The sequence below is a fragment of the Thunnus albacares genome, chromosome 20 (assembly GCF_914725855.1).
Source record: "Thunnus albacares chromosome 20, fThuAlb1.1, whole genome shotgun sequence".
Taxonomy (NCBI): Eukaryota; Metazoa; Chordata; class Actinopteri; order Scombriformes; family Scombridae; genus Thunnus; species Thunnus albacares.
The window spans coordinates 4,399,763-4,413,696 of NC_058125.1; the positions used below are offsets into that span (position 1 = coordinate 4,399,763).

At 41.8% G+C, this 13,934-nt stretch overlaps 1 protein-coding gene across 17 annotated transcripts in view; it reads left to right on the plus strand.

Annotated features, from left to right (window-relative positions):
* The window catches only part of myocd (myocardin), a 164,207-nt gene extending 150,412 nt beyond the window's left edge, over positions 1–13,795 (plus strand). For 13 of the 17 annotated variants that reach the window (XM_044338789.1, XM_044338800.1, XM_044338802.1 and 10 more), the window contains 10 exons: positions 2,410–2,594; positions 4,199–4,303; positions 4,434–4,762; positions 5,043–5,199; positions 5,328–5,840; positions 6,196–6,702; positions 7,705–7,851; positions 8,279–8,407; positions 10,159–10,216; positions 10,422–13,795. In XM_044338789.1, coding sequence (XP_044194724.1) covers positions 2,410–2,594; positions 4,199–4,303; positions 4,434–4,762; positions 5,043–5,199; positions 5,328–5,840; positions 6,196–6,702; positions 7,705–7,851; positions 8,279–8,407; positions 10,159–10,216; positions 10,422–11,035 — 2,744 coding nt within the window. In that variant the 3' untranslated portion in view covers positions 11,036–13,795. The remainder of the gene's footprint in view (positions 1–2,409; positions 2,595–4,198; positions 4,304–4,433; positions 4,763–5,042; positions 5,200–5,327; positions 5,841–6,195; positions 6,703–7,704; positions 7,852–8,278; positions 8,408–10,158; positions 10,217–10,421) is intronic. The other 4 variants (XM_044338797.1, XM_044338803.1, XM_044338799.1 and 1 more) reach the window with 3 other exon arrangements.
* The last annotated feature ends 139 nt before the right edge of the window (positions 13,796–13,934 follow it).

The following is a 13,934-nucleotide window of genomic DNA, read 5'->3' on the forward strand; positions in this document are numbered from 1 at the left end:
GATCTCCAGAAATGCTGTTATTTTAGCTCAGTAAAGGCACGTTTTCTTTAAAAAGAGGTGCTTTGGCAACAGGATTTATACAATAAATGTATATTGCAGATTGAAGTGTTTGGGGAGCCCTCTTGAAATATTCCGCTTGTCCAGTGTTTGATTTCAGGAAATGTAAAGCTTAGACACTCCATTGATTTAGCACTGAGCAGAGCGTCAGGCCTCAGACTGTTTGTCTTCTAATGCCCGACATGTTACTCACTCTCTCTATATCATTCCCGACAGTGCATCTAGTGTTTTTTAGACTTGGGCGTTTTAGCAGTTTTATGTTTGCCCCCTTGAGCTTCCAGTAAACATATTGCGTAAAGGCTGCAGTCAGCTGGTTTACACTACCTCTGCAGGAGGAGGGGAGCATGCTTTATTGAGATGAACAGCAGCTGTATTTGGTTCCACCCTTTTCTTTAGAAGTGTGTGTGTGTGTGTGTGTGCAAGCAAGTGTGTGGTTGAGTTTGAGTGCATCTGTGTGTGTGTGTGGGCGTACCTGTGTGTATGTTTGTACCTACCTCCCCGCCTCTCTGCTTTGTGTCTCAGCTTTAACTGGCCTGCGCGGCTCCAGCGAGCCACCTACAAAGCTGCGTGACAGGACCAGGCTGCTGCGTTCCCCTCGCCTGCAGCATTAACCCCTCACCTTAAAGCTCCATATCCCTGAACACAACACTCCCAACGATTGTTTCAACCTCTGTCCGGTAATTTTGGAAACTATGTGACCCGCCGTAACTCCTAAACCAGCCACTTGAAAAACGGAAGTGTCCACGGCTTGCAGATTTCCTGTAATTCTGCCAGCTCAATCTCCCGGTGACATCAAATTGACTTAAAGACTCGTGGAAAACAGCATGTACTGGACTGTATATAGCTGAGAGAATATGCACTAACGTATGTCAGTGTATGTGTGTTGGTGTTTGTGTGTGTGTGTGTGTGTGTGAGAGAGAGAGCGAGAGAGAGAGGAGGGGAGAGAGAACCAGTGATCGAGGAGTTAAACATGAACAGGTGGGAGGAAATGGCATTTAGGACAATGCTCTAGACTAAGCTGTGTGTTAAGCTGTGTGTGTGTGTGTGTGTGTGTGTGTGTGTGTGTGTGTGTGTGTGTGTGTGTGTGTTGGGAGGTCATTGAGTTGCACAGAATGGGGCTGGTGCTGTGATTGAAACCAGGGTCTGTTCCTGCCTGTCACATGTTTGGATGCAAAAAGAGAATCTTATACCTCTGCACGCGCACACAGACACACACACACACACACACACATACACACACACACACAAATACAAACCAACCTTTACCACCTCCCCCTCTGGGCTCTCTCCCTTCAGCTCTGTTAGATAGGCGCTCTTAGCTCCTCCAATCAAAACTGTGCCCTCTATCAGCCCGGCCAATCAGGATGTAAAGTGGACGTGTCAGTCTCTCACCCACACAGCGTAACACCTCTAGGCTGAGTGTCAATGACAGACAGGCAGTGTGTGAATACCACTGCTCACGTAGGGAACATACATCATAAACAACGTGCATCTTTTAGCTACACTGTTTCCATGTGCAACAAAGAATTATTAGCAACATGTCAGTCGTGCTCAGGTTTGGTTTTCCCTCCAAATAAAATGGTTTAGATCAGTTGCTTCTTTCCCCATCGGACTTCTTTTTTTAGCAATGTCACCATGTTTTCCCAGATATCAGCAATTACAGTGCAGTAGTGAGAACAACATCATAATTATTAACAATGATTGTCAAAACTACAGCTGAAACAATAAGTCAATTAATCAGTTTGTTGATTTGTAGAAAATGAATTGGTTATTCATTTGGTAATTCTTTGTCATTTTGATTATAGATAAAAGACAGCTGGAAAAAATTTTCTGGTTTTCTTGGTCATAAATTGAATGTATTTGGGTTTTGGACCACTTGTCAGACAAAACATGCAATTTCAATATGTCACCATGGCCTCTAATAGACAATTTGTCATTATTTTCTTACATTGTGCTGACCAAACTAAAACTAAACTAAAAATAAATGAGCATAATCAGTAGTTGCAGCCATGGTCAAAACTATGAAGTTCTTGTATTTATATTTTATTGATTTGCTATGCCACATAATGATGAACCCTATAATCATCTTTTCAGACAAGCTTGACTAATCCAGTCTTTAACAAAACCTGCCTCTGCACTATTATATCTACGGCTGTACAGTTATCTATTATTAGTGTGATGTATGGATACAGTCTTGGATTGAAATCTAAACTCGTGAAAATTTTGAGAAAAACATCTATGATGTATTTAACTGGGATCATCCCTTAACCCTCCTCCTCATCTCAGTTATCTCTAGGTGATCAGACCACCTGACTGACCTCCCACCTCTCTCTTTTTGCTCCTCTCTTACAGTAAACCATGGTAAGTTCCCTAAACAAGAGGACTCGTATGCGTTTGAGGAGGACAGCAGCAGTGAGAGTCTGTCTCCGGAGCAGCACCACAGCGACGAGTCTCAGGGCTCAGCCTGCCCTTCGTCCGAGGCCGTCGGCAGCACACCCTCCTCCTCTTCCTCACCTGCCCTCACCAGCACACGACAGGTAAAACACCTATTAATCTTTTTATTCCCCCCCAAGTCCCTTTTTTTACCTGCTGTTTCCCCTTCTTTTACTCAGACTCTGTTTCACCTCAACTGCTGTTCTGCTCCGTCATGTCTGTGCTCGCTCTGCCCCCCTGTGGCGGCAGAGTGAGCTACACCACCATCCTCAACGTCCTCTGTTATCCACTGACCGTTGGACTGAGTTGAACTAAGCAGGTGTCACATTCCTGCACGCTGCGCCATCCTGCCGGCACAGCTGCCTTTATTTCCTAACTGCTTACCTTTCACTCACAATGACCTCATTCCAACGGTCGCCGTCAGCAACGGTCACTTTTGAAATTAATGCCAGAACAGGGTTGTTTATATGTGTTAGTCTGCTGCCTCTGACTGGTTCCAAATGAATCATCAGCTCTCACTGTCTCATGTCAGTTTGAAATGTCTGTTTAAAGCTTTTTGGAATACTTTTTGGAAACGTCGATACACGTGCATTTTTGGTAATAATTATTCCATTTGGATTACAAACTGACTTGTAGCAGTCAACATCTCCATGCCTCAAATCAACAGACACATTTAGACTAACATAGATCAAATCTAAGACAACAATAGCAAAAAGACAGTTATTTTTATATGTGATTGTTTAATATCATTTGGCACAAAGCATTTGTCAGTGGATGGAGATCATAAAACAGCTCAATGGATAAACCTGTTTGAGTGAAACTTACTTCAGCTCATGAAATGGAGCAGGAAGGGTAGTAAAATATATTCTCTGTGTGCAACTGTGTGATGCGTTCAGGTCATGTACTGTATCTTCCTTGTGCTGTTTATATGCAGCTGAAACTGGTTATTTTGGAAAAGACAATGTATATTAACATTTTATTATGCGTCCACAGTCAATAGTTCATAAGTCTTTCTTTTTTGAGTATTTAATTTCAATTGGTTGAACAGCTGTCCCCAAAGGTTCTGGTGTTTTTCTGTTGTTTCTTTGTTGTTTGTATTTGTTCTGTAATTTACAATTAAAACTACTGCCGCAACTAATGATTATTGTTGTAACAGATTAATCCATCCATTACTTTATAGCCATGCTAGCAGTGTGGCACCAGGGATGGCACTGTCTGTGTCTATCTGTCAGTCAGCCCACCACTTTGGTACCAACTGAAATATCTCAACTATCAGATGGATAACATTATTTGCAGACATATATGTATGTTCCATACAGACAGTGGTGGAAGTATTTTTTCTTGCATTCCAAATGTTACTTCTGTAAAATCATGCAAGTATTACATGCAAAGCATCAACAGTACTCATTATTCTGACAGAATAACCTCTGCACTGTTATATTATACAGTATGTATCATAGTATTAGATTATAACCAGTGCATTAACATCTAAGCAGCATTTGATCCTTTATCTAGACAGACATATTGGTGAAAACGCAGACTGGTTTTAGTCAGGATGCCTCATTAGATACTCATTTTAAGAATGTACATTTGAGGGACTGGTCTGTTGGAGAGGCTCTGGATGGACATAGAGGACTTAAGCAATGAAGTATATCTGTCTATCTGATAGTTAGACTACAAATCATATCTTGTTTTTATTTGTGAACAGGGGGGCACAACCAGAGACCCACCTGATCAAAGCCAGGATGAAGGACTCTCTGGGGCTAACAACAGCCAAGCTACTCCTCCAATACCTGTTCCTGCTATTGTCAAGGTTGGAAAATCCTTAAACAATGAACTTTGATTGTTTTTTGACTTTAAACACATTTAAAACTTGTGCAAATGGCAAGTTAACACCATTAGCCTGCATGTTGATACTATCTCACCTCCCTCCCTCTCAACAGTCCAAGACGTCAGACAAGAACCGACACAAGAAGCCCAAAGATGTGAAGCCCAAAGTCAAGAAGCTCAAGTACCACCAGTACATTCCTCCGGACCAGAAGGCCGAGAAGTCTCCTCCGCCCATGGACTCGGCCTACGCCCGACTCCTCCAGCAGCAGCAGCTCTTCCTGCAGCTGCAGATCCTCAGCCAGCAGAAACACGCTCACACACATTCACAGACGCAGCACTCACAGCAGCACACACACACTCCGCAGACACCGGCACAGGTCCAGGCTCAGCAGCGGCAGCCCGCTTTCAGCTACCAGCCCCACCCACCAGCACAGACCCAGAAGTAAGTCACACTGCTGGACAAATATTAGAAAGATCTTACCTAAAGGTCCACCTTACTTGCTTTTTCAGGAGCTTTCAACCACATGATCTAATGGTTTTCATCAGTGAATGTAGTTGGTTTAGGTGCATATGTCTTATTAATAGCTGAAAACTGATTTATAATGTATTAGTTAAAGTTTCAGTAAGATTAATAAAGCCGTTAGTTACAGTGTATAAACCCTTTATAAATGGTGCCTTATTAGAAAGTAAGTGACTAAACCACTTGATTTGTCCCACTCTAGAGGAACCAGTGAGCAGATATCAGCTTGCACCTCCAGCGCTCCGTCCAGCACAGCCAACAGCAACTCGTCCTCTCCGGTCAAGAACACATACCCCAACCAAAGCAACATCTCACCAGTCAAACCTGGGCCCCTGCCAGCCAATCTGGACGACCTAAAAGTGGGTGTTAATGGAAAGAAATGTACACTACACTGTACTAGAAATACCGTACAAGTGTCTGCATGACTTAGAGACAAGTTTTATCTAAATCTAAGTCAATAACTTTTTTTTTGTTGTTGCTATGTAAGGTATCAGAGCTCAGGCAGCACCTGCGTATTCGTGGTATGCCCGTCTCTGGCACCAAGACCGCCCTCATCGAGCGACTCCGGCCCTTCAAGGACTCCAACGCAGGGTCCTCGCCCTCAGGCTCCTCCGACATCACCACTGTGACCTTCCCTGTGACTCCCACGGGGTCCCTGTCCTCCTACCAGTCCCCGTCCTCCTCCAGCGCCCTGTCCCAGGGAGGCTACTACCCTTACCCTAGCACCTCCTCCACACCTCCCATCTCGCCGGCCTCCTCGGAGCTGTCCCTCAGCGGCTCGCTCCCCGACAGCTTCAGCGACGTGCCCATGTCCTCGCCCCCGCAGTTCGCCCTGCAGCCGTCCCCGGCTCAGCTCAACATGGAGGACGGCCTGGGAGGACCCAGGGCAGGGGAGGGTGGAAGTATGGATGGCCTGGAAGCTGAAAAAGATAAAATGCTGGTGGAAAAGCAGAAGGTGATTGAGGAGCTGACGTGGAAGCTGCACCAGGAGCAGAGACAGGTGGGTGATATCAGTGTGTCAGTCTAAAAATAACCTGTGTTAGAGACTCTAGCTGTGATAGGCTGTCACCCCAATGCGCAGGCCTTTTTCACACATTTTGACATGTCACAGTAGGAAAATCACAATTACTAGGGATACTATTTACTGCACTACTGGAACTGAGCTCAGAATATTGACAACAGTGGTCATCTACAGTGTGGGGTGTCTTATTAAGGGGAATAGGAATTAGAGATACAAAATTATACATGTTATCATTTACAAACTAAAATCTTGCCAAGTATAGTTTTAATATTTGCACAGGGGCATTAACAAGTATATTTAAATACATATTTATCCTTGTGACCATGCTTACCAGGTTGAAGAGCTTAAGATGCAGCTCCACAAGAGGAAACGCTGCTATGGAGCAACACAGGACCCCGTCCCTCCTCCATCTCAGTCCCACCACCCTTCCATGCACCACCAGCAGACTCCAGCCATGATGGGCCAACATTTCTTTGGGGTGACAATCAAACAAGAGCCCATGTCCCTCTCCTCCAGCTGCCCTCTCTCCTCTCCCAAACAGCTCAAGAGCCCTCCTGGGAGCTGCATGGAGGACATGGGACACTGCAACACTTCACTCTCCAATATGGGGGGCCACGGTGGGCCGCAATGTATGGACACAGCCCCTTCCTCTGGCAGCCCCTCCACCATGTCTGCTTTCCTCAGTCCACAGTGCTCACCACAAGACTCACCCATTGGAAAGCCTTCCAGTAGCCCCCAGCCTTCGTCTCCTAATAACCCCTACCTGCTTTCACCTCCGCTGGGGAGGGACGGCTGCGGTCACCCCCAGCCCCAGGGCAATAACAGAGCACGCAACATGCAGGTATGATGTCTTTAGAAGCACCACTCTTTAAGGTCAGAAGTCAGCCAATCTAACTTAAATAACTAACTAGTTTCCCCCTCCCAATTATGAAAATATAAAACAGGTGTGGCACGTGGGGGGTTCACACAATGTTTGACCATCCAAGAACTTCCGTTGAAGCATACTAATACCTTAACAGGTTCAAATGGTCCAGAGTTACATATGTTACTGCAGTTCTATAGAGTTGTGAAGGCTGCTGGTACAGGAGGTGTTTTTCCCCATTCTGTGTTCACAATATTATTTTTTCTTTAAATGATCTCCTAATATTACTGAATATAGAAACACAGGAGACAGTGTCCAAGAAATTAAAAATAAACTGATTTATGCTACAGATTGTAAACTCAGTTCTCTCAACACTGTAATCTCTAGCTTCCACCTACTTGTTCCTTGTCGAAATGCACCTTGGGGGTCGTAGTTAATTTCTACCCCAAAGTCTTTTATGTACACAATCACAAACCTTCCACTTTTTATCAACGTAGTTTGGCAACATAGTTGTATGTCAATCCAAGCTGTAGAAGTGGTCCAACTGTGACTGTGTCACATAACATGTTTACATGTTTATTGGAAAAATGAATGACAGCCAGAGTCAGATGTCTACTGACTGGCAATCAGAGAGCGATGTAGGATTCTCCACACTACAGTGTTGATTTCTGTTTTTTAAATCTTAATGGGGTGGCCCAGATCAAAGTGAACGTAGTGTTGCCTTGGCAGCAGACTGGCACCAGAACCATTTGACTTAAGTATGTTAAAGTGACTGTACTTTGCCACCTCAAAAAAGTGGATTTAGTGTTTAGTTACTCTTAAGGAAAACCCCAACCATGATTCACTTTCAAAATTTGTATCATACTGCACCCAAAATGAAATATAACCACTCTGGATGTTTGCTTAATGTACTGTACCTGTTCTCTCTATTATGTATGATGTTTTCTAACACACGTTTACATCACCTGCGGCTAATTACAGATTCAGCAGAAGAGTGGTGGCCAGCCACTGAACTGTTCTTATCCTTCTGACCAAAGAAGCCTTCAGGGAGTCTTTCCCAACTCAGCTGATTGTGGCCTTAACCACAACGGCTCAGCCAAGGCTGAGAACCCTAATATGCAACCAAAGGTAAATAAAATGTCAACAAATAAGAGCAATGTGATGTTGTCATGTCAATGTCATGTACTTTATCTGAATCACCACACGTTCATGTAACCATTTTTCTCCTTCTTCCATTAATTTGTGATCTGTCTCTGACTCTCAACAATCATCTTCTGTTTTGAGGTTCATGTCACTCTTGTCATATCTCTGCTCTTTGAAAATGAGTTCATCTGTCTTTATCACAAATTCCCTCACATGTCAGTGACTTTTCCTTTACAAGAACACAACGCCAACCCTTTTATTAAAATGTAATGTTTAAGGTGATGAGTTTATTCAGTCATGAGGGCCTAATCAGTTGTTCTCTATGCTTTTTTATCTGTAATACACTCACATTCAGTAAGCACCCTACTCTAATTGGTAGGCTAATGTCACTTCTCACCTATTTTTCATATAGATGTCAGTATTGCCCTCTCCTCGTCATGCTGGCCAAAAGTGCCAGGTCTCTACCCCTGCCTTCAGTAGCTCAGATTCAGCTGCATCTGACTTAAGACAGCCCCCATGCTATGAGGATGCAGTCAAGCAGGTAAATTCAAGTCCATGCTAAAATTCAGTAGATAATGGCTGGACATAGATTTTATTTTACCTATCGGCGTTGGTCTAATTCCACTTTTTTCTGTCTTCTCTTTTGGTCTCTTGAAGTCCATCACCTGTATTGCACCTCTGTTTTTCATCCATCGCCTTGTCCACTGCACTGACTTTTTTCAACCTTTACCAAGCTTGAAGCACATTGTGTTTTAGACATAAACATTTCTTGAGGGCAGATATAACTCTATTGGTTGAGTTGAGTTTAAATCTCACATACATTGGTTCGGCTAATATTATCAGTCTATATGTCGGCCAATAATTAATAATAAATGTGAGTACCGAAATGTCAAACATACTGTATGTTTGTATTTTAGAGACAATGTCTCAATTACATAGTTTGTCCACCACCTCATTTTCAACTGTAAAATGTTCCATTCAGTACACACAATTGGTCACAACTCTTAAAAAAAAAATCCCTATCAAAAATGTTTGTCATGGGTTTATCCAAAGAAGTACTGGGCAATATACCATCATCAGATTTTTTTAAGTACTAAAAAGCAATATCAATGTTAGTATCGATCTCACCTTCAGTTTGCTTGGGTTATAGTAGCTGGCTGGTAAAGGCCAATCATTCAGTCAAAATATATAAAACATGATGTAAGCTGCTATTTTTACCATGACATTCATGTTTTAGTACACACTACAATAGTTACACTGTAGCAATTTGAAAATGGAAAGTAACCAGGGGTACTAGCTCACTAGCTGACCTAGAAAAGCTAATGTAGAAAACTTAGCAAGACTGCATTTTTAATCAGTCAGTTCATGCAAATTAGAGAAACAAAAAATGATTTCTTATCTTTAGTGGTATCTAGCTATGCTAGTTTCGGTAGATACGTAGGTAGACACTTTATCTTTTATTGTAGAGGTATTGAGATATCTCTGAGACTTCTGCCTCTGCCCTAATACAGTTTACCATCAGGATCAGATAGGCCTGTTCAATTTCTGGTCTTTAGCAGCCCTCATGTCATTGACAAAGGCTATCACAATATAGGACAGATTCACAATTTTAAGAGTCAACAGCCATGCTAGCGGCTCAGTGAGGCTGAGCGAAGGCACAGCAGTGCTTTAACCTAAATGCTAATGTCCTAACCACAAATACTAACCTCAGAGTGACAGAAGAGGAAAAGTTAGGGGATCACCAAAGTCAGTTGGACACATCATCTGGGAGCCATGGACATTTGTACCAAACTTTGGGACAATCCATCTGATAGATGTTGCGATATTTTATCAAACATATGAAAATTTTGACCTGCTGGTGGTAGTAAAGTCAAGAGATCACCAAAGTCAGTAGGATTCATCGTTTGGGTAACATGGATATATATGTACATTAACAGCAAGCCTAATCCCAAAGTATGTTGTAGAATTAATTCCCCGTTCATTTACAATACCTCAATTGCCTCACTTGATTGACAAGCTAACGTTACTGCAGGGCAGACAAATTTTACTAGAAAATCTAGCTAGTGGACAGTAGTATTGTCCACTTAGATTTATCTCAACCAATAAATTGTGGTCTGTCTCCAATAAATGTTTATATCACAAAAACACTGTTCTGCAAGTCTGAGCAGTCTGCTTGAGAGCTTGCATCTTTTTATGTAAAATCTTTAAATGTAATTGGATTTAATTTCAAATTAAAACATTGTTCAATTAATAAAAATAATCACTTTTTGTTTACTTTTATTACCATTACAGCAACTGACCAGAAGTCAGCAGATGGACGAACTTTTGGATGTGCTCATAGAGAGTGGAGGTAAGGTGAAATTTGACAAAAATGTTAGCGTCCAGGAATAAAACTGTAGCTGGCACAGAACATGCAAATTGGTTTAAAATCTACTCATAAATCTCCAAGTGCATTGGTGTACAATTTGACCTGTCAATCATAGTCTTACTTCACACATTGGTATCAGATCCCACCACCTTTTGTGACCCGCCCTCCTCTCCTCTTTCTCTTCAAGAGATGCCAGCTAACGCCAGAGAAGAGGGGGAGAGGTCCTCTCTAACCAAAGTTGTGCCTCACATTACTGTGTCCCCAGGGTGTCCCAGCCTCCTCATCCCGAGGTTCCACCGACACTACGAACACCTGTCCCCCACCCAGCTCCCTTACGACCACTCGGCCAATCACATCGCTGACAGCCACCTGGAGACTCTGCTGGGCAGTCCCATTGGGCGGGGAGGAGAGGTAACCCTTCTTAAAATGGCCACCGAGGACGGGGGCCAGGAAGACGAGGGGAACAGAGACAGCGAAGGGTACGGCAGCCCCCACAACCACCACCGCCACCCTCACCATCCCCAACAGGAAAAACTTCTGACCAACAGAGATCTGATGGACACCCCTCTGTCGCCAATCAGCAAGGTGTCCGCTGTGCCCGAGGTGCAGGGGATGGTCAGCATGACCTTCAGCGAGACGCCGTGGGAGACGATGGAGTGGCTAGACCTGACGCCGCCCAGCTCAGCCACGGCCTTCAGTGTTGCTCCCCCCAGCGGGCCCAGCATTTTCAACACAGAGTTCCTGGATGTCACAGACATTAACTTGAACTCTGCCATGGACCTTCACTTGGAGCACTGGTGAAAGCGACACTGCTACCCAAGTGCTGGCTAGCAACAAGCAAGCCATCAGCAGTCAAACACAAGACACCAGCTTGCAAGTAGCTGTACGGACCACTGATACCAGCTATGACTTTACCAAAGAACTATTGAATTCTTCTCACAACAGCTTTGCTCCAAGTGCCAGAATCTGCTCCTTGTTTGAATCCAGTGGGATATGACATTAAGCATAGACTGTTAGCTTACATCCAAAGATTGACGGCTAAGTCAGACATTTTACTACAAATTTTTATTTTGACATTGTCTCCACTTCACTGAAATGAGGTTCTCATGATCTTGTCATACCCAGAATCAAAAGACCAGGTGCTTTTTGTCCTTTTTTGGACAATGATGCACACAATAGCCAAATGTGTATGACAGTGGAGATATGAAGGATTTTCTAGATGATGGAATGACATGATTACAGTGCTTTGTACCAACACTTTATGCAATATCAGTGTTACGCCACCTAGACTTGAAGACACATTTTGACAATCATTGTATACTTTCTGAGTCTATGTGTGTATTACTGGAAAAAATGAATTACAAGGTGAATTGGATTGCTTAGTACGGCCATTTTGTAAATATCATAACTGTACTGACAGAGACAAGTTGACGTCTGCATATTTTGTCAGTGGTGTGGGAGAAGACACAAACCACAAATCAAGTGTATTATGTAATCAGTTTATCATTTGATGTAAATATGAAAAAAAAATCTCACTGTGCACCTTTAGCTTAATACACATTTGTCACAGTTTGCTTGAGCTTAGAGTATGTTTGTAGAAATGGTTGTCATTCCTTTGAAGGGCCTTTTTTATACAAGTTTCTTTTCACTATTTGGCGTATTTATCCACAGAATGACATTACGGAGAGACATTCATGTCTTTGAAAAATCTTTGGTCTTATTAGTTTTATTGGCAGAAAAATGGTGCCTTAACAGCTTTTATTACAAATTTTTCTTATACTAGTTCCCCCTTTTTAGTGTTATTGATTTACCATTCCCTAAAGGACATACCCTATCATCCCTGATAGATATTAATATAGAAAGCTCTAAGAAATGTCAGTTTTTCTTTTTTGCTTTTACACAATTAAGAGATTTTTGCATTAATGCAAAGATAGACAAATGTTAAAGAAAAATACATACAACCTCATCTCTATTTTTTTTTCTCACCAAGTACTTTTTTTGTCCGTACAAATTTCACCCTTTCTATTTCCAGGCCAATCACAGTTATTTATTTAGTGTTTTTATATTTGTACTTTATCCTGTATTTATACTGACATTCCTTTCTAATCGATTGGGGCGCTTTTTGATTTACCGGAAAACTCCAGTGCTACCATTTTGACCACGGACATTTCTTAGTAAATGAATTCTCTTTAAAAAAAAAATGTGATGCAAACTGAAGGAACCACTTTTAAAAGCCATGCTTTCTTAAATCTACTTCTTTTCCTTAAAGAATAATAAGAAGCAGAAATGTCCATTATAAGCACTTGTGAATAGGAAAATGTAATATATTCAAATCTTTACTGTGAATACTGCCTTTTAACTCAGCACAAACTTGTACCAAAGCCAGCCTATACACACAGTAGTTACCCTAAAAAGAAGGTTTCAGTTTTGAAAGTGACAGTGATTGTTTTTAGCATGTTCAAAAATACTTTGACATTTTGGGAAATACACTTATTTACTTTCTTGTTGAGAGATAAATGAGAAGATTGATACTGCTCTCTTATCTGTCTGGTAAATATAAGGCTACATCCAGCAGTCGGTTAATTTAGTTTGGCATAAAGACTGGAAACAGGGGGAAGAGGCTAGCCTGGCTCTGTTGGACGGTAACAAAATCCACCCACCATCAGCACCTCTTACTCACTTCTTCATCTTCATAAACTATGAGACATTAAGCCACAATGAGCTCCCTCCATCATTCCCTATCCTTGGCAGTATGTTGAGTCTTTCCTCAAGTTAAGTTAATTTTATCTAGCTTGTCTGTGACTCTCCTTGGGCTCACTAACACGTTATATTTTGTTTGTTTAATCCAGCAAATAACCCCTTGTAAAACTAGAACTTGCTGTTTTTACTCTTCTGTTTTTGCACATGCTAGAGGCACCAGCCAAGAAATAACCCTCGCTATCACCGCAACATACATTTCTACACTTTGGTTTTGTATAGATTAAACAAATGAGATGTAATGCGTCAGCTGCTTCACATTATTTCCAGTCTTTATGCTGAGTTAAAATAAGCTAGCTGTCTCCTGGATTCAGTTTCATATTTACTCTACAGACATGAGGGTGGTATCTACTCTCAGAAAGAAAGCGAATAGTGTCAAACTATTGCTTTAAGTGCATTGGCCAATTGATTTCTTGCATTTACAATTATGTTCTCTCTACACATGGGTCTCACTATGTGTTCTGTTTTGACCAAATACAGCTTTTTCCTGTTAGCTATGAAGTGTTGCACTTGATAAATGGGTTCTATTGCTACATGTAGTAATGCCCATTGTTTTGAATATATGACAAAGCTGATGTTCTTTACTTTCTGTCTTGAGTTGTAAGAATATCTACTGGCCTTTTTTATCTGTTTGGGTCCTTTTTTCAGTAATTTTCCCCAAGAAAAAAAAAATCACATGTGACAGAAGCTTCCATGTTGCTTGGCCACCAACTTGCTTTACTATTGTAAAAAAAAAAAACAGTATTTGCCTGCATCCCTGTATACTACAGAAAGAAGAGCAATAAACTTATCACAGCAAAATCATTTCTGCAGTTACCATTTTATTCATGTCTGATTCACAAGAAGCACACAATACAGGTTCTCAGTCTTTTCCATGGGAACTTTATTTGTAACCCTTGATAAAGATACAATATAATATTCATTGCCCTTAATATTATCTTAT